A 27,500-nucleotide genomic window follows, 5' to 3' on the forward strand; every position below is an offset into this window, starting at 1 on the left:
GAACAGATGTTTGATGGCGGGCATTTGAAAGCGGCACTGTTGAACCGCCACCCTTAACGGTTAACCAAAAGAAATGGGGTAGACCGTGCCCTTTTTCTGCCTTCTTGGTAATGAATAAAGATAAAAAATGGGAGACAAAACTCACAATGTGGCCTCTCTCTTCCTTCTTTTCTGTCCTGTCTGTTTTACCCCTCTTCCCCCCTCTCCCTCTGTCTTGTCCTGTCTTTCCCTTTTTTTCTGTTCTGTCTCGGCCACCACCCTCTGTGTGAATATAGGCAAGCTCAGAGGTACAACCCGTTCCTTCCTTCGTAGGGCTTGCGGGCTGCGCTGGATGTGTTTTGTTTTTTAATTTAACGTCCTGAATGCGATGACAAGCTGCGTATTTGTGGGGCAATGCAGACATTTAGAGCTGTACGGCTTGGGGGTTCCCATTTTGCGGCAATAAATTAAATAGCAGTGTTTTCTTTATTTGCTAAGGTAAGCATTTATTGCATGTGTGCATGTGTGTGTGTGTGTGTGTGTGTGTGTGTGTGTGTGTGCGTGCGTGCGTGTGTGCGTGCGTGCGTGCGTGCGCTTCGACGTGGCGTGCTTGTGGGCATGTGTGTGACCAAACGTCGGGCCCTGGCTCCGGGTGCTTTTTTGGAAAAACGAAAGGTAGGTGCTGCTTGAGTGATTGAGCGCTGCATGACGCTGATGAATACACTGATTGGTCAATGTGAAGACAGAGCTGATGGTGATTGGCTGTGTCCCTGCCTATTGTGCTTTCTGATTGGTCGAGAGAGGACGACGTGATGTCGCGCCCCCCGCGACAGCGTGCCGTGTATTCACTGAAAAGTTATTTAATGAAACATTCAGCCGAGGTCTCAGACCCTGAATAGAGCCCAAATGACACCTCAAGCCAGCTATTAAAGCGAGGTGTGTCTATTTAGACAATTATTTCTCCATCTGAGTGTTTGACTAAGTTATGATTGCTAAGAAAGCTCCTGACGACCTCAAAACGCCGGCTGTGAAAAACCCAGATGGTTGCGAATGTTTCATCGCCTGATGTGGCATTTAAAATGATCGACTCAATGACTGTAAACTGTTAACTTACTATATGTCTCCAGTATTCATACACCGTGTCTAATTTTAATTATATTCACTTACCTGCACAGTGGCTGTTTTGGGCTGCGATTGACTAGAGATAAAAGTGTGTTGGATTCTGAATGGATTTTATTTTTTTTCCCCTCCATTTTGAGCCGCCCAAGTCTCTTTTAAGATGCATATATGTGAAAAAAGCCGTCGGTGTGTGGGAGTGTGTGTGCGTGCGTGAGTATATGTATTTGCTCTGCATACTGAGATGTAAAGGCTGTCAAATGGTGCAAATGAAGCCTAGCTTAGGTTAGCACAGTGCAAAGAGGCTTTTTGAGGAGCCGGCAAAGCTGAAATGAGTTTCTTTGAGGGGGTGGATACGGTGGGGGTTGTCACAGAAAGATATAGCGTGTGTGCGTGTCACTCTGTGTGTGTGTGTGTGTGTGCGCGCGTGCGCCTGAGTGCCTGCGGAGGTGCGCGTGCTCGAGAAACACGGAAAAAAGAGACGTCTGCCGGAGAGAAGGGGAAGAAATGATAGATTGAGAGAGAAGACGGGAAGGAGGGAGGGAGGGAGGGAGGGAGGGAGATAAATGGACTCCTCCTCTCCTCTGTGATGTAAAGCGCCAGCCTGTATCTCCAAAGGGCCAGCGGTGCGCCAGTCTGCCCTCTGCCTGTCTCCCTCGTTCTTCCCTCGGCCCTCCGATGAGGACCTTTTACAACCCCCGCTCACCCCCTGCCCCCCCGCCACCCTCCAACCTCCTTCATAAAAACTCCACTATCTCCTTTTTGTTGAAAACTATACCCACAGATCACTAATCAGCGTGTGTGTGTGTGTGTGTGTGTGTGTGTGTGTGTGTGTGTGTGTGTGTGTGCGCGCGTGTGTGCGTACGTGCGTGTGACGTGGCATGAATGGAGAGGAGAGGAGGGAGAAAAGAGGAAGCCAAATTGGATTTTCATAAGTATCGGGCAGCAAAGGGAAGAGGAGGGAAATGGATTTTCTCTCTCTTTCTCTCTCTTTCACTCTTTCTCTCTCTCTCTCTCTCAGTGAAAAGTATTGAGCAGCAATAATCGGGATGGAAAATGTGCTTAGAGACCGGGTCGCTGATTTTTTTCTGTCTGTCTGGCCAGAGAAATAATTTTTTTTTTTTTAATAAAATGCTAGTTTCTGGACGAATCAGCGACTGGATGCTCTTCACAGGATTTGAGGAGCGCTGTCTCTCTCTCTCTCTCTCTCTCTCTCTCTCTCTCTCTCTCTCTCTCTCTCCGCCGTCCTAATTGGTGTCATTCTTGTTTGTGCTTTCATTCAGTTATTTGTTTGTTTGTTCGTCATTCCGTCCGAGCGTCTTCTCCGTATCAAATCTGTGCGTGACCTTTAAGCAGCTCACGTACAGTTACGTACGTGCACGCACATGGACGAATGGGCAGACGGTCGAATAGACCACACACACACACACACACACACACACACACACACAATAACCTTTACAGAGTGTCTGCTGATAGGTGAACGAGTGTGTTCAGTGTACATATGCATGCATGAGTAAGGCTGCCTGACATATTCTTCATGGTCAGTGGAGGAAAAGCAGAGGAGAGCGTGAGGTGTGTGTGTGTGTGTGTGTGTGTGTGCGCGCACGCGTATTTTTCTGTGTGTGTGTGTCTGTGTGTGTGTTAGGAGGAGGTGGATTGTGACTCATCACTCGTGACTCATAAAGCGTTGGCAATCAAAGAAGCTCATTTTAACACGCGCACACACACACACACACACGCACACACACACACGGACACACACCTCCGCTGGCAAAACCGCCTAATTTACACACACACACACACACACACACACACACACACACACACACACACACACACACACACACACACACTTAGGGTCCAAACATATATTTGTGTACCAACGCTACTTTGGTATTCCTCCGTGCGGTTGTCTTTTGCCATTCCTTTTTTCCCCCTCTTTCCTGACCCCCGCCTCCTCTTCTCTCTCTTATCTCTCAAACACACACACACACACACACACACACACACACACACACACACTTGCACACTCTCTTACACATGCACGCAAGCACAAGGGGAGCTGCTCCTTGCTGACTGCACCATATGCAGGCTTGGGAGCTGCAGCAGACGCCAAGGCATTAGGAAAGCAGTCGGCACCAGCAGCTCCGAGTACACCATGTCTTCCTGCTTCCCCCTCACTCAGCAGCCTCTTCCGCTCACAAGCCCTGTGCAGCCATATAACCACCCATCTATACATACGTAGATGGATGGATCTATCGATAGATAGATCGATAAATAGATAGATAGTAGATAGATAGACAGATAGATCGATAGATAGATAGATAGATAGATAGATAGAAAAATGAATCTATAGATAGATAAGTAGATGGATCTATAGATAGATAGATAGATAGATAGATAGATGGATCAATGGATAGATAGATGATAGATAGATGGATAGTAAGATGGATAGATAGATAGATGGATGATAGATAGATAGATACAAAGATAGATAGCACAGCGAGTATCATGCGCCAGCTCCTCATCCTTTTTAAATGTGCTTGATGTCTTTTTAATTGGTTTTAAATTATGTAAGATCACAAGTGTTTTCCACTACGTGAGCAACTCTGACCGCCAGAAAGTGATGAAGTAGTTCTGTTTTGCATGTGTTCAATCCACCAAAAGTCACGAAAATAACATATCTCATAGTTCTGTCCACATTCTCCAACCGCCACTGATGGAAAGTAACAGAGTAAAAGTACTTTGTCCAAGGCCATTTTTCAAGTATCCGTACTTACTCAAACAGATTCGGTTTTGGGGGCTTTCGACTTTTACTCCACTACATGTCAAAGCAAATATTTATATATATTTATCGTGTAAGATTAGTTAAAAAAATAAGTAAAGATTGATATTCTTGCACATCAAAGCAAGCCATCCCCCAAAAAATTAGGGACTGATCTGGAACTGATCATTTTGGATTATTCATCAATGATTCATCAGGTCCATATCCTCGTAAATTACAATTTTCGGGGCGGTTTGCATGAACATTCATCTGCAGTAAAAAAGGTACAATAGCACTTCATCAGGTTCTTTTATATCAGGGAACTGGCTATGACGACTGCTTTGACTTTTAATACTTAAAGAGCAACCAACTTATATCCTTTTACCTACGTCGAAATGTCAATGTGATCCCTCTGCTTTTACGAGAGGCATTTTGTGCATTATTATCATTAGGAGCATTTGTGCTTTCACCCAGTACTATTTCCACCATTGCGGAGGATCAAAACAAGCAGCTTCCGCTCTGTGTAAATCACAGTGTATTACAAAGCGACGCTCGCTGACACATCAGACCTCCCACGGTCGCTGTAATAAAGCAACAGCTCCGCCCGCAGCGCTCGCCGCCGCCGCCACCACCGCCGCCGCCACCACCGCCGCCGCCACCGTTCGGCTCCCCTATTCGCACGATTAGTGGAAAGTTAAGAATCGCACGCTGGCCAATGCTTTCCTATTTCTTGCGACGCGCTTTTTTCCAGCTCGACCGATTAGACCGAGGTGAGAGGTGGACTATTTAAGGGACTGGAGCAGGGGGGAGGAGGGCGGCGGTGGTGGGGGGGTGAAGAGGAAAAGACAGAGGGTGAGTGGAGGGAGGGAGAGAGAGAGAGAGAGGGAGGGGGGGGGGCTGGGGTAGAGCGGGAGAGTGTGGAGAAGCGATGGCAAGCAGAGATAGGGAGGCGGCGGGAGGAGGTGTGAGGAGGGGCGTGTGGAGAAGGTCGAAGACAGCCAAGGAGACCAAGCAGGAGATAGCAGATGAGAGCGCAGTTTTTTTTTTTGTTTCATTTTTTTGGGGGTTTTTTTTTTTGGTTTTTTTTAACCGCAACGGAAGGAGGAAAGGGGAGGAGGGAGCGGATGGACAAGCTCACGCCCAAACAGGGGTAGAATTGGCTCGCAACGCATCGTAAAATGGTTGGGTCTGCCTCCGAACGGGCCCCATCACTCGTTCCAGCCATTTTTATTTTATATGTGTTGGTCTGTGTGTGTGTGTGTGTGTGTGTGTGGGGGGGGGGGGGGGGTGGGAGTTTTTTTTGCCCCAATTGACAATTCACCCTGCTACCGCATCTGGCATGTGAAATTCATTCTTGTCACAGTTCGCCAAAACAGAGGCACGCGCACACCTTATACGAAGCGGTAATCAACATGCGGGCGTGCGCGCACAAAGAGGAGCAGCGGCGCCTCCTCATTGCGCTTGTTTGGCGTAACTAGGACATCTGAAATAGCCGCAGCATTCATTACCAGCCCATTACGCGACCTTTGTGGAAATAAATGGTTTATGCTCCCGTAATTTGGCTGGATGTAAACAAGAGTAAAATATTAAAAGGGGGTTCATTTGGTCCGTGTTTATGTCGGCATGTGCACGTGAGTGCGCATATGGGAGTCTATTTCCTACCCCCATCCTTTATCCAGACGGTTTAAGACTCTTCTATGGGCTGTCAGAGCCGGTGAGCACCCATGACATCCACGTGATCGAATGTTCCCCTTTTTTTTCCCAGTGTGTGTGTGTGCGATTGTGTTTTTTTTGCCTCCACATTTTCAATTATCCATACGTGTGTGTGTGTGTGTGTGTGTGTGCGTGCGTGCGTGCGTGTGTGTGGCTTTGAGTGTGTATGTTTTGCCGTGTGTGTAAAAGGGATGAAACTGACTCTGATCTTATCCAGCTTAAGACAAATACACTGTTCTGCCTGCAGACATTGTCATGGAAACAAGCTGGTTTCCCTGGGTACCAGAGGAAAGGCCAAACCCCAGCCAGCTATAGACAGAGAGAGAGAGAGAGAGAGAGAGAGAGAGAGAGAGAGAGAGAGAGATACAGAAGAGGGCGGGTGGAACAGGAACTGGGCTTTTCCTTTTCCATCTGGTCCCTTCCTGAAGAGTCATTTCTCCAAAAAATCGTTTACTCTTCATACGATCTGTGCTTTTGATGACGTCTTCTTTTAAAATAAATTCTCCTCATTATTCAATGAGATTTTATTTCAGACTGCTGCCCTCAGGTATGGCATCAGGCATCTTCTATCACACACTAATATATTATATATATGTCACATAATAACTCAAAACATTTTTTTCTTGGACTCCTGGATGTGTTACAGTAGGAACACCACTGTCTGAATTAGTTCAAATAAAAGCGTAGTTCATTCCCACAAGAAAAAATGTAATCCGTCAACACAATCACCGCACGGACACATGCAGGGTGCCGTACTCCAAAAATGATCTTTTTCCGTCCACACACACAAATGATGCATCTAGCGGAGGTCCCATTTAAAAGAGGGAAAAGCTGCGACGCCCCAATACGTCCACGACAGCGGCGGCGGTTCAGGCGGAGCCGGTGACAGTTGTTTTCCCTCACACCAGGCACATCTCATTTTCCGAAAAAAAGAAAGTCTTCAATTTCAAAAAATGCATTAGGGACCGGCGGGTTTTTTTTTTGTTTTTTTTTTCCTTCTCTCCCCGAGACAAGCGCTCTGTCAGCGGCGTGACAGCAGTGTTATTCCCGACCCCCAGATATCCCTCCCATGTGCCGGGGCACGATGGCCCTGCGGCTCTCCGAGGCAAATAGAGCGACACTCCCAGATGGAAAAAAGCCTGGCGGGAGAAAAAAATAAAAAACATCTTCATATATTTATATATATATATATATATATATATATGTTCATGAAAAGCTCCTCGGCTTGGATCTTTCCACGTTTTGGGGGCCTAGCCAAGTCAACATACATTTAGAATGCATTGATTAGACTGTGTACAGTCTCTGGCTGTAAATACACCCCAAGCACAAACCGATAATCCATGTGGGGCTGTCATTAAGGAAGCGCACTGCCACATGTGGGATTTCGGGTCTGTGTATGTAAATGTGCGCCCGCGCTTGAAAAACTGTTCCCCTCCCCGTGTGTGCGCGTGTGTGTGTGTGTGTGTGTGTGTGTGTGTGTGTGTGTGTGTGTGTGTGTGTGTGTGTGTGTGTGTGTGTGTTTGCGTGTGTGTGTGTGCGTGTGTGTGTTTGGGTGCACAAGGAAGGAGTCTGAGGGGAGCTGATAGCAGGAATGCATGGTGGGCTAAAAACGAGGTGGCGGGGAATTGCAGCGTGCTATCTCCAGAATGACAGAGCGGCCGTGATTGAGGCTCGCTACTCCAGGATTTAGATACACCGCGCGTTTTTTCTTTTTTTCTCTCTCTCTCTCTCTCTCTCTCTCTTTTCCCGCCCTCTCTCTCTCTTTTCTCCCAGCCATCCTCTCTCTACTTGCCCCCCCTCCCGCTCTCACCTCTCTCTCTCTCTCTCTCTCTCTCTCGCTCGTGCTCTTTTTCTCTCTCTATCTCTTTTCCCTGCCATTTTGAGTTACTCCCCTCGACGAGTCTTCCCTCGCGCTCCCTCCATCCGTCGCAACCCTCCCCCCCCCCCCCCCCTTTCATTTCACAGGTTGTTGTTTTTTTAAACATCTATTTATCCCGTTTCCATTCCTCCTGCATCCCCACATCCCCTTATCTCTCTCTCTCTCTCTCTCTCGCTCGCTCTCCCGCCACCTGACTCTGTCTATCAGGTGCTGTATAATGCAGGCTCCCCTGATGGGCTCCCTGCCTCCAGCCGCCATTTTGATTCAGTACAGCTGTCCATGATAATGTACTGTTCGCTCAATCACCTCCCCCATCTACAGTATCCCCCTTTCTTCCTGTCTGTCCGTCTTGTCTGTCTGTCTGTCTGCCTGTCTGTCTGTCCCGCTCACCTCTCCTCTCTCTCAGTGACAACATATTTGCATCTGCAGCGCTTGTGACATGGTGTTGCCATGGAAATAACAAATTAGCGTGTGAAAGGTTGACGACCCTCAAGAGGAGACAAAGCTGTGCAAGATGGGCATACCACCCCGCATGAACTTTTCAACACACACATGTGCACGCTCACACACACACACGCACGCGTGCACGAACACACACACACACACACACACACACACGCATGCACGCATGCACACACACACACACACAGATCGCACACACACACATACACACGCACACACACACACACACACACACACACACACACAGCCCATCACTGGCTCATATTCTGCCTTATTTATTAAAGTGGTGCATTGGTCCCAAGGTCTCATGCCAATCACTCTTTCTTTTTCTCAACTTTCCACCTCTCCCTCCCCTGTCTTCCTGCTCTCCTCCATCACCACTTCATCTCCGTCCGTCCGTCCGTCGGTCCGTCCGTCCGTCCTTCACCCCCCCCCCCCCTTCCTCCACTTCTTTTTTCCCCGCTCAATTATTCCCTCGGTCAAATATTATCTTCATAAAAAGTACCCAACCCAACTATCCCTCCCTCCCACTCTTAAATGGAGTGTTTTTCTCTTTTTTATCTATTTTCTCCTTCCATTTCCTGGATCCCCGGTCGTTCATTTGTTTATATGTTTTTGGCATTTGTATTTGTGTGATAAAAGCAACAACTAAATGTGTGTGTGTGTGTGTGTGTGTGTGTGTGTGTGTGTGTGTGTGTGTGTGTGTGTGTGTGTGTGTGTGTGTGTGTGTGTGTGTGTGTGTGTGTGTGTGTGTGTGTGTGTGTGTGTGTGTGTGTGTGAGTGAGATATTTTAGACCCCTGAAGCGACAGTGTGTTTCTATCTTCTAAATTGAAGGCTCTTTGGGTGCATGTCACTAAATTGCTGTTGAATAAATTAGGGGGAAATGAGGTCATGTTTAATTTAATAAGCAGTGGACGAACAGAGACAGGAGAAGCCAAGCAGGGGAATAGATAACATCTCCAAATACAGATCTATAATATGAATCAATATTTAATATTCACTCATTTTGTATAGAAACAAGCTTGTTTCTGGAATATTGTATTTTCTTCTATTGTATTTTCTGCTCTAAAAAAAATGTCTTTTTTTAATTATACAGTGAACTTTTACGATCGCTATTTGACTCGGGAGCAGGTGTACATTTTGTTTTACAAAATCCGAACTGTTTCAAAATTGATTGAATTGACGCACATTTGCTTCCACTAACATTTTAGACAATAATTTGTTCGGCTAATTTCATGCCTCTTTGTTCGTTTACTTTACCCCCCCACCTCTTTTCTTTCCCTCTCTCTCTGTTTCATCCAGTCCTTGACGGACAGAGCTCTCCGCAGGACGAAGTGTGACATGTGGTGTCTGTCAGTGTCTGTCTCGTTGTTTACTCTGAGCTAATACTGACTCAATCCATTAATCTGAGCTACATTAAATCCACCCCACCCGGCCCACTCCACAACGAGAGAGAGGGAGCGAGCGAGAGAGAGAGAGAGAGAGAGAGAGAGAGAGAGAGAGAGAGAGAGAGAGAGAGAGAGAGAGAGAGAGAGAGAGAGAGAGAGAGTGAGTGGGTGGCTGCCTGCATTCATGCATGACACATACATATGTGATCCGACACGATTGTTCTCCAAATCTTGGTTGTGTGTGTCTCCCTGTGTGTGTGTGTGTGTGTGTGTGTGTGTGTGTGTGTGTGTGTGTGTGTGTGTGTGTGTGTGTGTGTGTGTGTGTGTGTGTGTGTGTGTGTGTGTGTGTCATGCGTGTGACTAAAGCAGTGTGTGTGAACATTCTGTGTGTTTAGTGGCGGCCTCCGCTCGTATTTCATTTGTAGCCATTCTAGTCGAGACTATGATAGAATATGAATAGACTATGATTATACGACTAGTCTCTATGAATCACCAGCCTGTGTTTATTTGAGCTATAGTGGGGCAAAATAGCTTAAAATAATGTATGACTTAAATTAAAATACACAAATTCATAATAAAAAAAACATAAGTGCATTTAATTTCAAACCATCACACCCAATTTTTATTGTTTTTTTGTCTGGAATGGGCTTCTGTGTGTGGTCCCCTAATTATCATCCCAAGGGAGTCAACATCAGAGCTTGTTTATTATCATATATCCATTTAGAAGCAAACCAAACAGCCTCTACAACTGCTCTTTGAAAATAAAAGACATAAAAAAAAGAATAGGTCTCAAATGAATGGCGGGAATATTCATTCACATTTAAATCCTTGTAAACAAATCATTTTGAATTGCACTTATTCTAACAAATGACCTGTAGACTATTTTGGCCCATCCCCAGTGTGTGTGTGTGTGTGTGTGTGTGTGTGTGTGTGTGTGTGTGTGTGTGTGTGTGTGTGTGTGTGTGTGTGTGTGTGTGTGTGTGTGTGTGTGTGTGTGTGTGTGTGTGTGTGTGTTGCGTGCGTGCGTTCTCGTGCTCGTTTTCATGCTCGCGGGTGCTCCAGATCGATGCCGAGATGCTTTATGTCCTCCTGTCTGCTCTAATGACATGTGTGTAAATTAGCTACAGCATGGCAGAGCGCCGCGGTGTAACCTAATGGCTCCGCTGTAAATTAGCGGCAGAACGCCGGCGGACGGCCGTGTGTGTTCTCTTTGTCAACAACACAGTTCCTCTCGCTCTCTCTCTCTCTCTTCACCATCTCATCTGCATCTGTCTGCTCACGTGCACGCCTGGCTGAATATTTATGTGTGTGTGTGTGTGTGTGTGTGTGTGTGTGTCTTTAACTCTGTTACTGTTTCTTACTGTGTGTGTCTTCCATGTTTGTGTGTTGTGTTACGGTTTTTCATGCGTTCCGTGTGTGTGTTTCCTTTCTCATTTTCTCTCGCTCTCCCATCTCTCTCTTTCCCCCCATCCCTCTCTTGCTCTCTCTCTCTCTCTCGCTCTCTTTCTCCCTCTCTCTCTCTCTCTCAGTAAAGACTAGCCCGAGGCCTCGAGTTGGTAATAGCTTTTCTGACAGCAATACACCAATATTTACAGAGACCAGCCACCCACCCTCACACACATTTCATACACACACACACACACACACACACACACACACACACACACACACACACACACACACGCACAACCATACAACTCATATACTCATTTATATATATATATATATTTATACTGTATATACCGATCAGCCACAACATTAAAACCACTGACAGGTGAAGTGAATTACATTGTTCATCTTGTTCCAGTGGCACCTTTCAAGGGGTGGGATATATTAGGCAGCAAATGAACACTCAGTTCTTGAAGTTGATGTGTTGGAAGCAGGAAAAATGGTCAAGCATAAGGATCTGAGCCACTTTGACAAGGACCAAATTGTGATGGCTAGACAACTGGGTCAGAGCATCTCCAAAACCGCAGGTCTTGTGGGGTGTTCCCGGCATGCAGTGGTTTCTACCTACCAAGCGTGCTCCAAGGAAGAACAACCGGTGAACCGGCAACAGGGCAATGGGCGCCATGATGCACGTGAGGAGTGTCTAGCCAGTGTGGTCCAATCCCACAGAAGAGCTACTGGAGCACAAACTGCTGAAAAAGTTCATGCTGCTATGATAGAAAGGTGTCAGAACACCACACAGTGCGGCAGACCAGTCAGAGTGTCCATGCTGACCCCTGTCCACCACCCAAAGCACCTAACATGGGCACATGAGCTTCAGAACTGGACCATGGAGTGGAAGGAAGAAGGGGGCCTGGTTTGATGAATTATGTTTTCTTTTACATCATGTGGATGGCCTGGTGCATGTGCGTCTCTAACCTGGGGAAGAGATGGCACCAGAGGCAGTGTGATGCTCTGGGCAATGTTTCTCTTGAGTAACCTTGGGTCCTGGCATTCATGTGGATGTTTCTTTGACACGTACCTACCTACACATTGTTGCAGACCAAGTTCACCCCTTTATGGCAACAGTATTCCCTGACGGCAGTGGCCACACTGCAAACATTGTTCAGGAATGATTTGGGGAACATGACAGAGTTCAAGGTGTTGACTGGCCCGCAAATTCCCCAGATCAACAACAAGCCCGATCCATGAGAGCCCCACCTCGCATCTTACAGGACTTGCAGGGACTGCTGTGGTATCTGTCTTGGTGCCAGATACCACAGGACACCTTCAGAGGTTTTTTGGAGTCTCGACCGGTCAGAGCTGTTTTGGCGGCAGAAGCCGGAGGTACACAGTATTAGACGGGTGGTTTTAATGTTGTGGCTGATTGGTGTATGTATATATATATATATATATATATACACTGTGTGTGTGTGTGTGTGTGTGTGTGTGTGTGTGTGTGTGACACAAACACACACATACACATATGACATAGAAGCGAGTGACATATGTACGTATATGTATATATATGTATATATATATATATATTCAGTGATCAGCCACAACATTGAAACTACACAAACACACACACACACACACTTAATTAACATGCTGGGAGGGAGATATCATGCACCAGAGGGGGCTCACACACATGCTGGCAAGCAACGCACTGTTTTCTCGCTTGTCTACATATTGGCATTCACATTTGATGTGTGTTTTTTTCAAGCTGCTACAGAGGCAAAGAGAAACAGTTTAGCTCAATGCCTCTTTGAATTCTGATATATTCTCTCGCTCCCTCCCTTTCTGCCATTATTCTCTCCCGTGTTGTAGTCAGTCGAGTGCGGACGACTCAGCTCCTGCATTTCTCCAGCTGCTGCCGCCTCAGTAACCTATTGTACTTCAGTGTGTTCATTACCCGGCCTCCGTCTGTTTCTTCCTCCACACCCCTTCTTCCTCTCCAGTAGAACTGAGTCTGTCTCTGTCTCCATCTCCCGGTCTGTCTCCACTCTCTCTGTCTCTCTCTCTGTCTCTCTCTCTGTCTCTCTCTCTCTCTCTCTCTCTCTCTCTCTCTCTCTCTCGTTCCAGCCTGACCCAGTGTGTTAACCCCCCCCCCCCACCCCCCTCCTCCTCATTAGTGTAGAGAGAGAAGATGGTAGCTTCGCCGGAGGCTCACATAGAAAGACAGAGGCGACGCTAGCAACCATTAAGTAGGGATAAAAGGAGGCCAGAGACTTACTCTGGGAGGGGTGGAAGGAGGGAGGCAAAAAGAAGGTGTGAAAGATGGAGGGACGACGGTGAGGACAAGCAGAGAGAGAGAGAGAGAGAGAGAGAGAGAGAGGGTGCGGGGGAGTGGGTGATGCTGAGAGGGGGAGGGGGTGTGAAGGAGACAGATAACGTCACTCCCGCTTGTGTATGCCGACACAATGGTGCAATCATCCCGATGCGAGCGCCGTGCAGATGTGTGTGTAGGCGTCTTTTTCTTTTTTGAACGCTGGTCTGCGTGGTGTTGTGCCTGCGTGCGAGGCGTGCGCATGCGTGCTGATAAGGATGTGAATGCTTAAGGATGATGGATTGCAAAACCTTGGTCTGGTGTCCTTGGGGGTCACTGAGGGTGCGCGCGGTAAGTTTCTATTGGCTCCCTGCCTGCTATTCTGAATTCTAATTGGTCCATCGCGCCCACTGCGGCTGGAATATTGCTTAAAGGCCTCTCGCTCTCCGTCCTGATCATCAGTCTTTGCCTCTCCTGCAAATAAAACCCCTAAAAGTATCCAGCCCTCTGTCTCTCTCAAAATACACCCAAACAAGCACGCGCATTCACACAGTGTGGAACCTGTGAATGTCAGGAAATCGGCCATGTTGTCAAACAAGAGAACATCAGCTTTTCTCTGAAAAGGGAGATGGCAGGTTTCATAACCAGTCTGGAACGTCACTGATTCACGACTGCCGCTCTCACATCCAAACAGTTTAATCTCCAACCCACACGGATGATCAAAGCTTGTTTACACTACACTCCTCGGTGCAATTAGAGAGGTATGGAAGGGAAACGTTTCTTCCAGGAGCTGGCAGTAGCATGGCATTCCGCTTGACAATATCAACACGTTAAGCCTCTTACACAATGTGTCGGGGGGGTGGGGGTTTCGTACCCCGCACCCAAATCAAATCTAACCAGACCTCGCTGAGCTTTGTTTTACCTTGGCTGGCTCTGGTGATGAACATCCACCTCTTGTCATGTTTTGAGCGTTCCGGGGCGAGAGCCGTGTGGGCAACAGCGGATTAGGAGTAGCGTAGCCCTACTAACGTCTCACGTCTCTCTGCTCCATTTTCCCTCTCCTTCGCTCCCGCCTTCGCCGCCATCCTCCTTCCACCCCCCCCCCCCCCCCCCCTGTGACCCGCCACTCTCCATTCCATCATCCCAATCCCCAAAACAGCCCGCGAGGAGTACATGGCCACCTTCAAGGGCTCGGAGTACTTCTGCTACGACCTGTCGCCAAGCCCCATCCAGTCCAGCAGCGACGAGATCACGCTCTCCTTCAAGACGCTGCAGCGCAATGGCCTCATGCTGCACACGGGCAAGTCGGCCGACTACGTCAACCTGGCGCTGAAGAATGGCGCCGTGTCCCTGGTCATCAACCTGGGCTCGGGGGCCTTTGAGGCCCTGGTGGAGCCAGTCAATGGCAAGTTCAACGACAACGCCTGGCACGATGTCAAGGTCACCCGCAACCTGAGACAGGTAACCAGGAAACAGGAGATGGGAGAGGGGGAGAGAGAAAGAGAAGGAGGATGCACAGGGCAGAGGAGGGAAGTAGGGGGAGGACAAAAGGGGGCACAGGAGAAGCGATGCAGAACACAGATTAGCTCCAGTGGTATTCATAAAACATAAAGGATACGGCGGGTGTCAGGGGACGCGGCGAGGGCACAGAAAGGTGAGTCGAGCGTCTGTCGGGTGATAGAAAACACAGCGGCGCGGCGGATGATGGACGGAGGTGCGAGTAGACGGAGGCGACGAGCGGCCGCGCGACACCTTTTGAATGAATACTTCAGGAAAACAAGCGGGGCAGTCGTACAGTTGGAACAGCAGACTAGCTTATGTAGTTGTCTGAGCGCGACCGGGCAGCAACATTAAACGCTCCAGTCTGCCAGGAAGAGATTAATCACAGTAGACGCCGCCGCCAGTGGTCGGCCTCCCAGCGGCGGAGAGGAGCATGCGGTAGAGAGGGAATATCTGAGGCTTTGGTCTTAGTTTACACAAGGTTAACCACCAGACCTGCACTGCCATCAGCTTTGGGTGAGTGCCTCTTCAACTGTGTGTGTGTGTGTGGGTGCGCGCGCGCGTGTGGTGGCGTTCGTATGACTATCTGTACGAGAGAAAGTCTGCGTGAAAGAGGGACGGTCGGGGGCTGCCGGCACTCAGGTGTTGGTATCCCACCTGTGCTCTGCCTCTCCTGTTTGCCTGTCTTGTACTACTAACCTGACTACTAACCTGTTTACTAACCTGCTAGTGAAAACTAACCACCATCCATGGAATGATTCATTCTACTAACCTAACCTGTTCCCTTCTCCTAGCGACACCACTCCAACCAACCTACTAACCTTGCCAGAGGCCTTCTATAGCGTTTTTTTTATTTTTTTATTATTTATTTCCAAAGTTGTTCTGTTCACAGTTTTTTTTTTTGCTTTCCTTTCTCCCCCTCTCCTACAAAGCACTCAGGCATTGGACACGCTATGGTAAACAAACTCCATTGTTCGGTAGATATCATTCTAATTGTTTCTTAGTTTGGGTTTGCCCCCGTGTCTATTTCCTTTTTGGCCCATAGGCATCAAAACCAAATCAAAAAAAGAAAAAAAGAAAAAAAAAGGATAACTGCGGTTGGTAATCTTTTACACTTAAAAAGCCCCCCCCCCCCCCCCCCCCCTTCAGCCCTGCTCTTTGCCAACACCGATTTTACTTTTCACACCCCCCTTCCCTTGTTTTTTGTTTTTTTTTCCCCTTCTTTCTTTTTGCCGTTCACACTTATCACCCTGTGATGGACGTAGGCGTCTACCGATTGGCTCATCCCTCACCTGCACGCAGTCAGGAACCCCCCCCACCCCCCACCCCCCACACCCCCCGCTCCCTGCATGATGTAACCTCAAAAGCCTTCCCCTCTCTGGCTGGTCCGTCAGCACGGAGGAGAGAGCCTCCCTCAGCCTCTCCCCTTCTAATAATGATTCCTTCTCCTTTTTTTTTCTTTCCTTTGTTTGACGCTGCCGCTGCATGTTCTCCATTGCACCTCCGGGCTGAGAGTCACGCCGTGTTCCCTTAATGTGCTCGCTTGCTTTTTATTAACCCCTCCCCCCGCTCCCTCCGAAAAAAAACCCGCTGTTTTGCATGGAGACGGAGAGGAGCCGGCCGCATGTGTCATGTGTATATGTGCGTGTGGAATGAGCCGAAACGCTAACCCATCTAACACCTGTCTGTGTGTGTATATGTTCATCAATAGATATATAGATATATATACATATATATTATCAATGTATGCGTGTTTCACCCCCACCTCATTCAGAGTCGCTGATCTAACAAGCGACTGAGCCCCAGACTGCAGAACTTACTAACACCATCATCACAACTAATACTGGACACACCACATCATCACAACTACTAACTGCATTGACATCATTACCCCCAACCGAACCACCATTCAGTAACCCAACACAGCTCGGCCTGAGACAACTAACATAACTGCGACTGCCAGCAGTGTCACCACAAACAACTAACTGCAACTAACTAGTAAATAATACTAACAACAACTAACAGTCTTGTACAGCACTAACCAGCCCGTGGAGGCCTTACTAACATCTAACTCTCTGGGCATAACAGCCCAGGAACAATAACCACCCTCAGCAAGAGGGAATTTTGTACAAAGACCGCTCTCTATGAGCGGTGTAAAACGGATACTCAAATGCAAGCCTTGGATGGGTAATATTATGGTAGCTGCAATTGATTGGTAGTTTTTATGATACTTTACTGCCCTTTACAAGGGAGTGGCCCAACGGAAAGGCCACCGTCTTCTCTGCAAGGCAGGGGTAGAGTAAGCAAGGTTTTTAGTTAGTACCGGCAATTTGAAATGGTTCAGTGGGATAAGCTCTTTCCCAATAGCAAAGCGAGATTTTTTTTCAAATCCGACAAATAGCTTGTAGTCTTGCATTATATGTTAACGAAAGCTTCACTCAGTCAGCTTATAATGGAAAGCCTGTCAACGCAGCCCTCACTTAAAATTGGGTTGCCTTATTGCTCCGTTCTGGCTGGCCTGCACTCACATGTGCGGTTGGGAAATAATAGGCTGGCCTCAAAAGGGCAGACTTGGTGTAAACACTTACAGTCCACCAGTGCTGGAGCTGAAGATTAGATTTGGCCAGCAGAATATGGTCATCCATCACAGGTGGACTGCAATAGGCTGCTGTAGAGTGGGTCCGCCACGGCAAGAGAGCCCCAAAGAAGCCAAGCCATGTCGCCTGATCCCACTTTAAGAATATGTTTAAGTATAAGTTGCAGCTCCGGGTACAGAGTACATTCCTGTTACTGTCGGCAAACTGGGCCAGGACTAAATCTGGCAACTGTCGTTTCAGCAGCACGAACCAACCTGTTTATTGTGCCAGCGGTAGCAGAAAAGCCAAGACTCAGCGCAGCTCAATTAAACCGCACAGTTAGCGCTAATCCAACCACACCAAAATCAAATTCCCAACAGCAACACTGAACAATTCCCTGACCCGATTAGACCATCCCACCACCAGAACGCACACACATTAGCTGCCAGAGTAATGGGGGCTAATTCGACTGGTCAGCGCCTAGCTAGTGCTTAGCGCTGCCTTTGGTGTGAGTATATAGCGTGTCCTTTCCCTGTGCTTTGTTGTGTAGGTGACCATTTCCGTGGATGGCATCCTGACCACCACGGGCTACACCCAGGAGGACTACACCATGCTGGGCTCCGACGACTTCTTCTATGTGGGGGGGAGCCCCAGCACAGCGGACCTCCCCGGATCGCCAGTCAGCAACAACTTCATGGGTTGCCTCAAGGAGGTGGGGCACGCGCACACACAAACAGAAACCTCAACACACCTCAAAAAAAAAAAAAAAAGCCCATGCACTCACGCCACGGGCCAGATAATAAACACTTTGGACTTTCTCCTCTGCCCCGTCTCGATTCCTCTCCTTTTTCCACCGCGCTCTCTGGCTCGCCGTCGCCAACGTGCCCAAGCGTTGCGTGCGCACGTTTTCTAATAAAGCGCGCGCGCACACACGGCGTTGCGTCCATTTGGCAGAGCCACACAGGCGCACCCCGACACACGCGGCCTCACCCTGCGCAGCATCAGAGAGAATCAGCGATGAGCGTCCTAGAGGGAGAAGACGCGGCGCAAAGCACTAACATGCTAATTAGCTACGCCACGGAGACGCTCCATCCATCCGCTCTGCTCCAAATGGGCCACAACACAGCCACAGCAGCGCACGCACACGCACACGCACATATGATCATAGGTCCATGCGTGCGCACATGTCGACGGACAAACCCGTGGAAACTCCGAGGCGCATACGCTCACTGCAGTAACGTACACACAGTCGCCCTTTCATTCACAGAGCTGCACAGGGAGGCATAAACAAACAACCAAACAACCCGACAGATGACGTGCCAAACAGAGAGCTATCTGTATCAGCCGTGAATGCTCTCTGTGTTTGCTTCATTAGGACTGATGGCGTTTAAACGAGGCTGCTGCTGTCAAAGTGAGCCCCCTCCGTTGGCACATTTACATATTTAATACGATGATATGATGATCCGTGCAGGCAAATGAAGATGTATGCACAGAATCACGTGCACGAACGACCGCGGCCGTGACAAAAGAATGCACATCAGATGGGGATGAGCGGACAGGGACGCGGACACACACACACACACACACACACACACACACACACACACACAGACACACACACAGATGCACAAATGCATTTTCACACGCTTCCACGCATATTCCTGAATCGCCCACATCGGCTTCCCACAGACACAAGAACACATACAATCCAAGCTAAGGGGTGTGTGTGTGTGTGTGTGTGTGTGTGTGTATGTGTGTGCGTGTGCGTGTGTGTGTTTGTGCGAGTGCGTTGCGTGGCCGGGCGCGGGTCACAACGAGAGCTCTGGTAAAGTAATAAAGCGGAGCCTGTTTGTGCCCTTTCCTCTCGGCATCAAAATGCTCCGCACACTCGCAGCGTCCGCACACTCGGCTCAGAGAGACGACTTGTGTCAGGAGAAGGACGGAGGGAGAGAGAGGGAGAGGGAGAGGGAGGGATAGAGAAGGGTCTCGGAGTGCGTGCTTTCATTACCAACAGCCAGAAAACTTGAACCCAAATAAATAAGTGTCTGGAGGGCTGAAAGATGAATGGGTGCCTTGCCAATTGTTAAACGCTTTGTCACTCCTCTTGTCACCACCCCTTAGCTATTCTAGAAGGTAAATCAAGCATTTTCGGGGCTTTTTTTCACTTTGGCCAACCCACTCAATTTTTAAGGTCCGTCATGTAAAACCCGCCTCATAGTGATTTATTATTATTATTATTATTTTTTTAATCGTCACAATCGCCCCAACCGATAGCGAAGACAAGGGCGACTTTATAGTCTGGACGGAGGGTGACTTCATGCTTCCTTATTTATTTATTTATTTTTCCTTCCCCCGGTCACAAATTCCCCGCAGGTGGTGTACAAGAACAATGATGTTCGGTTGGAACTGTCACGGCTGGCCAAGCAGGGGGATCCTAAAATGAAGGTGAGCTGCGTCTGCTGTCAGGGCCTTTCAGCTCGTGCACGTCCCACGTGGCCACAGAAGAAAACAGCACCGCCCCAAAATCCACCGACCCGCCTTTTCGCCGTTTGGCTGGAAAACACTTCCAACTTTATATTCACTGGATAAGGCTGCGATTTAATGCAAACCTTTTTTTACAAAAAAGACGCTTTCAAAGTGAAACATTATTATGTAGTGTAAAAATATAATATATGGAAATAAAATCAATACAATTATACAAAATTCTGTCTTACCTGACATAATTCTGCAGTGTAGGTGATAACAGTGGCTTAACGAAACGTACTGTAAATGGAGACGTAGTGTGGATCAGATCTTTTCAATCAATCAACCTCCATTTTTTTGGGAGATTTCCAGCTGAAAAGGATGAGCAGACGCGCGTAATTGCGCCGGATTCGGGTGCAGGGTCACGCCACACAAACGACAGCGCCAACGCGTCACCCAGGGAAACGTTGCAGTGACATTTTGTGTTGACTCTACAAGCCCTGATGTTACCAACCCCTGCTCCCGCGCCTCAGGTGAGCGGCGTGGTGGCCTTCAAGTGCGAGAGCGTGGCCACCCTGGACCCCGTGACCTTCGACACCCCGGAGTCCTACGTGGCGCTCAGCAAGTGGACGGCCAAGAAGGCCGGCTCCATCTCCTTCGACTTCCGCACCACCGAGCCAAACGGCCTCATGCTCTTCAGCCACGGCAAACCCCGACAGCAGCAGCGGAAGGACCCCCGCACGCCACCCACCATTAAGGTGAAAACGCCCGTCGGTTTCCTTTCTCAGGCATAAGAGTCCATGTGCTGTGTATATTCGGGATGCGGCAAAGTATGGAACCACAAAAGGTTGCTTTCCAAAAATAGAAGACAAGTTCTGGAGAAAGAATAGCGGAATGTGCCTTTAAATCAGGCGTGAGGTTGTTGCTACGCGGTAAACAACGAAAGGTTTAGCAACCAAACTGGTAATATGACCAGAAATCAAAGCTAAAGGCACGTTGAATTAAAATACGCAGAATTTGGCAGATCCATCATCCGACATCCAGGATGTCATGTGACACACGTCCGTAGGAGCGGTACGTCATTGAATTTCATTCATTTCAAAGACAATTATTTGTATTTTAGATTAAAATTTGAATAAAATAAATCCTGAAGTAGCTTGCTTCAAATCCTTGTATTTACTTATTTCATTATTTTTTCACTTTGGTCAAATACATGTTACAAAATCGTCAAAAATAATTAAAATACATTTAAAATACATCCAATTTATTTTAGTATTGCATAGAATATTTATTTTAAAGTACTACTTTCAACACTGCCCATCTTGAGCTCAGTATTGTTTTTTATTTGTTTTAATTATAAACTCTCATGTGTCATCTATATTCTATAATTAAAACCTAAATGACGATAAATCCGACAGCCGCCTCTGAATTAAACACTTGCCTCTTTTTCCGTCATTGCATCAACGTGCCAGGTGGATTTCTTTGCCATCGAGATGCTGGACGGACACCTGTACCTGCTGCTGGACATGGGCTCAGGAACCACCAAGACCCGCGCCATCGACCGCAAGGTCAACGACGGCGAGTGGTACCACGTGGACTTCCAGAGGGACGGACGCTCAGGTACGAGAGGAGATGTCGTCTGGGGTTTTCAAAAGAGATCGGGGGCTCAGCCCGAGCAGGCCGAGGGCGAGTGACGGAGAAAGTGTCCCCGTTACGCACGGCGCTTGTTTCGTTCCATATGGAAATGGGACAAAACATCCGTGCGACGCCGCTGCGTGATAGTCATATCGCAGTATAGTTAAAGTCCCTCTAAAGTGAATTCTGAGATTTGTTTCTAAACACATTATACAAAAAGGCTGAACGGTGGTGTAGTACTGAATTGTGGAGTTAGACCGTTAAACTGTTTCTCCCCATATCTGTGCTCTGCAAATCTGAAAATCATGCGTGAAATCATGCGTCGCTGACGTAGAGTGGTCATGCTCGGCATGGCCCCTCCCCTAAGACTATATAAACATTGGACCATCGGAAACGGAGCATCAGTGGTGAATTAAGCTGAAGGAACAGCCCAGAGTTTGGGATAAAACGCTGTTCTGGGAATAAACAACTGGAGTAAAAGGCGTCTTCACGGAGACCGTGAACTCATGCCACGGACGCCCTGAACACAAAAAGAACCGTCCCATCGGTTTGACCCTGCGGGGTTTGGTTATGTTAGCATTAGCTGCATGCTAGCAGGCCGCGGAGCCCCGACCTGGCCTGTGGAGGTGCCAGCAGGGGGCACCAGAGAGCTGCGAGTCCCTCAGCCAGACAGCGGCGCTTTGAGGTGAGCAACTAGAGACACGGGACTGGGTTCAACATTTAAACCAGGAATTTACTCCAATGTAAACCTTTAACACACTAAACGCGATTGGGCGTGGTTTCAGCGGCCACGCCCCAAGCGTTTCAGAGGGAACTGCCTTTTTTTTCACGATTTTGAAATGTTTTTTTACACGATTTTTTTTGAATCATTCAAATTTGGCTGGGTGGTTAATTACACATTTTTTTGTGATGTGACAAATGCAGAAAACATATTTATTTTTGCTTCGCAGGGACTTTAACAGTTGTCTTTAAGGCTGGATGGGACTTTCGGAACTGTGACTTATAGACTGTTCTAGCTGTTCTAACGCCTATTCCTACTATTTCATAATATCCACCCTACTAATGATGGTTTCTCAAATATATAATAATAATAATAATAAAAAAAATAATATATATAATAATCCCAAATCGTTAAATTATGGACATGAAGATATTCTTCAAAAAATATTCCGATGTTAGTTGATATTTTGTCACTGCCGCCCAGTCCGACTGTTGTAGCAGACAAAAAGGGAAGATGTGGAGGAGTGAAGACAGGGGAGGGGGGGATGATGAAGCGACAGAGAGAGAGAGAGAGAGAGAGAGAGAGAGAGAGAGAGAGAGAATTAGAGAGAGACATTTAGAGAGGCTGTCACCTCCCTCTGCTGTTGTTATTCAGGTGGGAGGACACAGCCAAATTTGTTAAAAAAAATAAAAGATGAAAGCGAGAAAAAAAACAAAAAAACCCAAATTAAACAAAGGGAGGTGGGAAGGTGCTATGGCTTTTCATTTTTTTTTCGTATTTTTCATGATAACAAAAACGTGATTAGAGGTGATAAACGGGAAGAATAAAACGATCACGACTGCGATGACGACGCCGATGAAAAGCTCTTCACACAATTTGAGGATGTGTCATGGTCGCGGTGTGTGTGTGTACCTGTGTGTGTGTCTGTGTGTGTACGTGTGTACGTGTGCGTTCGTGCATGCGCGCGCGTGTGTGTGTGTGTGTCTCTTCAGGAACCATCTCGGTGAACAGCGTGCGCACGGCGTACACGGCTCCGGGCGACAGCGAGATCCTAGACCTGGACGACATGCTGTACCTGGGAGGCCTTCCAGAGGACCGCGCTGGCCTCATCTTCCCCACTGAGGTGACAGCATCATACACACTAGATTTAGATTTGTTGATTTTATTTTATTTATTTTATTATTATTTTTTTTTTTTTGCTTTCTCTCTACCCCGCAGTAGAGAGAAAGCTTGTAACGATGGGAATTTTTAATGTAATGGAATAAATTGGCTTTATTATTCTTATTCTTTCTTTACGGAATCGTCCAATTAATTTTATTTAATTTTATGCCGTCTCTACACCCACAAAAAAAAAGATTAAAATTAAATAAATAAATAAAATACAAGAATAAATGAAATGCTGGTATAAAAGCACATATACATGATGAAAATGTAGAGATAAAAGTGCATATACAGTGAGGAATATTGTCATGACATTTAATGCTAAATCGTGATGCTAAAAAGGATTCAACTAAATGCTTGAATAGGAATAGTAAATGTGTCATGTAATTGTTTCTTTCTTATTGACCTTCATCTTGTTTTTTTGTTTTTTCCGGTCTTCCATTTCATTGATTTAATTGGTTTCAATTACGGGATCAATTTGTATCAATTCAGCAAATCAACTCTATTCCAGTTAAATTTGGAATCCCCACAGTTTGTGATATGTGAGGCGCGCAGTGAGTAAAGGGCTCCCTATTGTGATGATAACCTTACCGCTAGGGACGGCTACTGTGAATCGGTGCAGATTTTGTAATCGGTTCCAAATTGCCTAATTCAGCGGAATTGATATGCCGCCGCTCGTAACGATTCATCTTATTGATGTTGACAAGCTGGATTCTCCTCAAATACCCGCACAAATCTGCGGGGTTTTTTTCGCCCTGCTGGAGTGCCGTCTATCGCAACCAAAGATGTAATTTGGTGCCCAGGCCCCCGGCGTGTTGTGAATGCGGAGGAAAGTAAGCAATCAAAAGTTGGGGTCCGCTTCAGAAATAATCGGAGAAAAATCGGGCTCATCGTAATAAACATCCAAATGTACATCTGAACATTTTCATCAATTTAACACAATATTAAAGTACCAGAGAGCGGCTCTACGTGTGTATGTATGTCTGTATTATTTCGAGAAGTAATTATGAGACACAACGAGCGATTTCACAGCCATATCTTTTGTGAGAAAAACAAACATCACTCTATGAGGCTCTAAGTAGTGGCATTACCCCAGACAATTTATTTATCCAGCGGGAGAGAGATCGATAAAAAGGGTCAAAAATGGCATCTAAATCTCTAAATGTCATCTAAATCATTATATTAAAGGATGTCGGCCCTACTCGTCGCTGAACAGTGTTAGGCTTATATTGGCTTGTTTACTATAGGGATATAATATTTTATATTATATTATATGATGTTAGTATGCAGTCCGTTATAAATATATATATATATATATATATATATATATATATATATATATATATATATATATATATATATATATAAAATGTATATGTTTGGAAATATAATATACATTTTAGAATTATAATTACATTATTATTATTATTATAATTATTATTACAGATTTTATTATAGTTTTTTAATTATTATTATTATATTATTATATATATTATTTTTCTTCGAAACTCAAATCAAGTCCACTTTTTTTCCACAGCAGCAGTTGAATAGATTATTTTATGTTATTAGTAAATATTTAGTATTTCATGTTTACACCGTATGTTGTAATTTATGTCCTGTTGTTTTTAAGTTGTTATCTCAAACACCTTCCACCTTTTTCTAATTACTTATAGAATTATTTCTTTCCTGTTTGTTTTCAGGTGATAGGAGATAATTTTAGCCCAGTGGGGCCTGTTATCTCACCTACACAAAGAAGTTTTTTTTTTTTTTTTCTAAATCTGCCTTATGTGTTTTTATCAGTTGTTTTTTAGAATCATTTACTGTGCAAATAGGCTTTACAACATGTATAATGAACTACCCGAACTTAGCTAATCTTCACTTGACTGACTTGAATTCTCCCGGTGTGGTGTACAGTGTGTAATCGTGCCTCATCGTAACCCGCCCCCCCCAGGTGTGGACGGCCCTGCTGAACTACGGCTACGTGGGCTGCGTCCGGGACCTGTTTGTGGACGGGCAGAGCAAGGACATCCGGCGTCTGGCCGAGGCCCAGCGCGCCGTGGGGGTGAAGCCCTCCTGCTCCCGCGAGGCGCCCAAACAGTGCCTGTCCAACCCCTGCCAGCACAGCGGCACCTGCAGGGAGGGGTGGAACCGCTACGTCTGCGACTGCTCCGGCACGGGCTACCTGGGACGCTCCTGCGAGAGAGGTGAGACGCCGGGAGGCGCGGGCGCCGCGTCCTCTCGTCACGATACGTCCTTATTTTCTCGATGATCATAGATGAAGATATAGATACGATTTTAATTCCGACAAACCTCTCCGAATGCATCGGCAAACTAGAATCTGTAGATGAATTTCTACCGATTTTCACTTTTCATTCTTAACGTACTTTGCATCTCCATGTAGTTCAACGGGATTAACCTCCGTTGGAAGCTGGAACATTGGATTTTAAATTCATTAGCTGATAGTATGAGGTATAATGATACTGCCATTTTGAATTACAATTATAATTTCTATAAATTCTTAGATATCGCTGGTTAAGAAGGAGAACGAGAGAGAGAGAAAGCGAGAGAGTGAAAGGCTTTGGCGCCGAACTGGGACTTGTGGAGGTATAGAATGAGAAATGGGGAAAAAACGGAGAGAGAAAGACTTAAAAAGACTCACTCTTAGATTTGTGCCTTCCGCAACGAGGGCTGCACAGTGCATTTTTTATTTTAGTATTTTTTTTTACATTTTAATTCCCATACCCCACTTCCCCAAAAGCGATGGAAAACAGTGCGGGTTTTAGGGTGGAGGGGAAGGAGGAGGGAGGGAAGGGTGGAGCGATAAGGAGAGTGCTGGAGGAGGAAGAGGAGGGATGCAGCACGGGACGGTGAGGGGAAGGCGGTGACTGTGACCGAGAGGCGAGAGAGAGCGAGCGAGGGACGGGGGCTGACAGGGTGGCAGTTAGGGCTGGGAGGCAGTGGATTCACGGGGCTGGAACGGCCACATGACATCAGGTAAGGGAGGAAGAAAGGAGGGGGGGGATGGGTGGGGTTGCTGGAGCGAGAGAGAGAGAGAGAGAGAGAGAGAGAGAGAGAGAGAGACCAGAGCTTGGGTATGCAGACAGGGGAAGAGCGAAGTGGGGAGTGTGGGGGCAAAAAGAAGCAAAGATACACATGCACATTTATCAAAGTATAGATTGACGACCCAAATCGAAAGTATTTAAGTGATCTAATACTTACCAGTTATATTAAATACATTTTTGCTTATTTTGTTTTTATTTTATTGTTAATACTTTTTTGCCTTCTATTAATGTAAAGCACTTTTTGTTGCATGTTGTGTACGAAAGGTGCTTTTCAAATTAAGGTTATTATCATTATTATGATTATTATAATGATTATTATATAGACTATAAATTAAATATATACATTATTATATATACCATATATACTGTATATATATGTATATATATTTGCTGTATATATATACAGGTGTATACACATCTATAACACATATATGTAGAAACATACACATGTATAAACGTCTTTGCGTATAGATAATATACACAGTTGTGTGTACACAAATCTGGATGGTGCGCTTCGTATCCATTTCGCTTCCTCTCCCTCTGTCTCTCTCTCTCTCTCACTCTCTCTCTCCCTCTCTCTCTCTCCCTCCCTCATCCCTCGCTCCATGTGCATTGAGGGGTCACTAACTGGTGGTTCAGTGGATTAAAGGAAGCGCAGATGGAGAAACAGATGGAGAGAGTGATTGGCCATGTTTACGCCTTCTACCTGCAGTTTCTGCCCCCTCCTCCCTTCTCCCTCTATCTATCTCCCTATCTCTCTCTCTCTCTCTCTCTCTCTCTCTGCGTTTCAAATTTTTATTTTTATTTTTTGAAGTCGCCTCTGTCTCCTCTATGAACTAAGATGGCTGACCGCGCCCCTGCTCTGAAACCGCACTCTCTCTATCTCTCTCTCTCTCTCTCTCTCTCTCTCTCGTTTTCTCTTTCTGTGCAAGAGCTGTTGTTTTTCATTATTTATATACATATATATATATATATATATATATGTATTTTTTTTTTTTTTCTCTCTCTCGTCGGGTTGTTGTTTTAAATTTCATAAAGAGCAGCAGCAGCCACAGACGCATTCCCAAGGACACGATTACACATATCTTCACACATTCAGCCCCTCTCGCTGTTAGTCATGCTGTCTATTTGTTTATTTATTTATTCAGTTATTTATTTATTTCGCATTTCACCCCCCCCCCGGGCACTTCCACACATGAGTGTGTCGACATGCACAGCCACCCTCAACCCCCCCCCCCCGCCAGCCACCCACAACCCCACCCCCACCCCCACCCCACCTTGCCCCAACCGCTGTGTTTAAGCAGTCGTGAGTCAGGTGGCGTGGTGGAGAAAATGTAGTCAGCTGTCCCATTTGGAAACATGCACACTCCCTTCTCTCTC

The 27,500-nt window shown here is 46.6% G+C and overlaps 1 protein-coding gene across 7 annotated transcripts in view; it reads left to right on the plus strand.

Moving 5' to 3' along the window:
• Positions 1 to 27,500, plus strand: part of nrxn1a (neurexin 1a) — a gene marked incomplete at both ends in the record, with an annotated part of 67,461 nt that overhangs the window by 10,775 nt on the left and 29,186 nt on the right. For 3 of the 7 annotated variants that reach the window (XM_080020815.1, XM_080020814.1, XM_080020818.1), the window contains 8 exons: positions 14,162 to 14,463; positions 15,435 to 15,458; positions 17,629 to 17,790; positions 19,452 to 19,523; positions 20,075 to 20,299; positions 21,014 to 21,161; positions 22,890 to 23,020; positions 25,010 to 25,262. In XM_080020815.1, coding sequence (XP_079876941.1) covers positions 14,162 to 14,463; positions 15,435 to 15,458; positions 17,629 to 17,790; positions 19,452 to 19,523; positions 20,075 to 20,299; positions 21,014 to 21,161; positions 22,890 to 23,020; positions 25,010 to 25,262 — 1,317 coding nt within the window. Of the gene's footprint in view, positions 1 to 275; positions 288 to 14,161; positions 14,464 to 15,434; positions 15,480 to 17,628; positions 17,791 to 19,451; positions 19,524 to 20,074; positions 20,330 to 21,013; positions 21,162 to 22,889; positions 23,021 to 25,009; positions 25,263 to 27,500 lie in introns of all 7 variants that reach the window. The other 4 variants (XM_080020817.1, XM_080020816.1, XM_080020812.1 and 1 more) reach the window with 3 other exon arrangements.

The sequence above is a fragment of the Zeus faber genome (assembly GCF_960531495.2).
Source record: "Zeus faber genome assembly, chromosome: 20".
NCBI classification, from domain to species: Eukaryota; Metazoa; Chordata; class Actinopteri; order Zeiformes; family Zeidae; genus Zeus; species Zeus faber.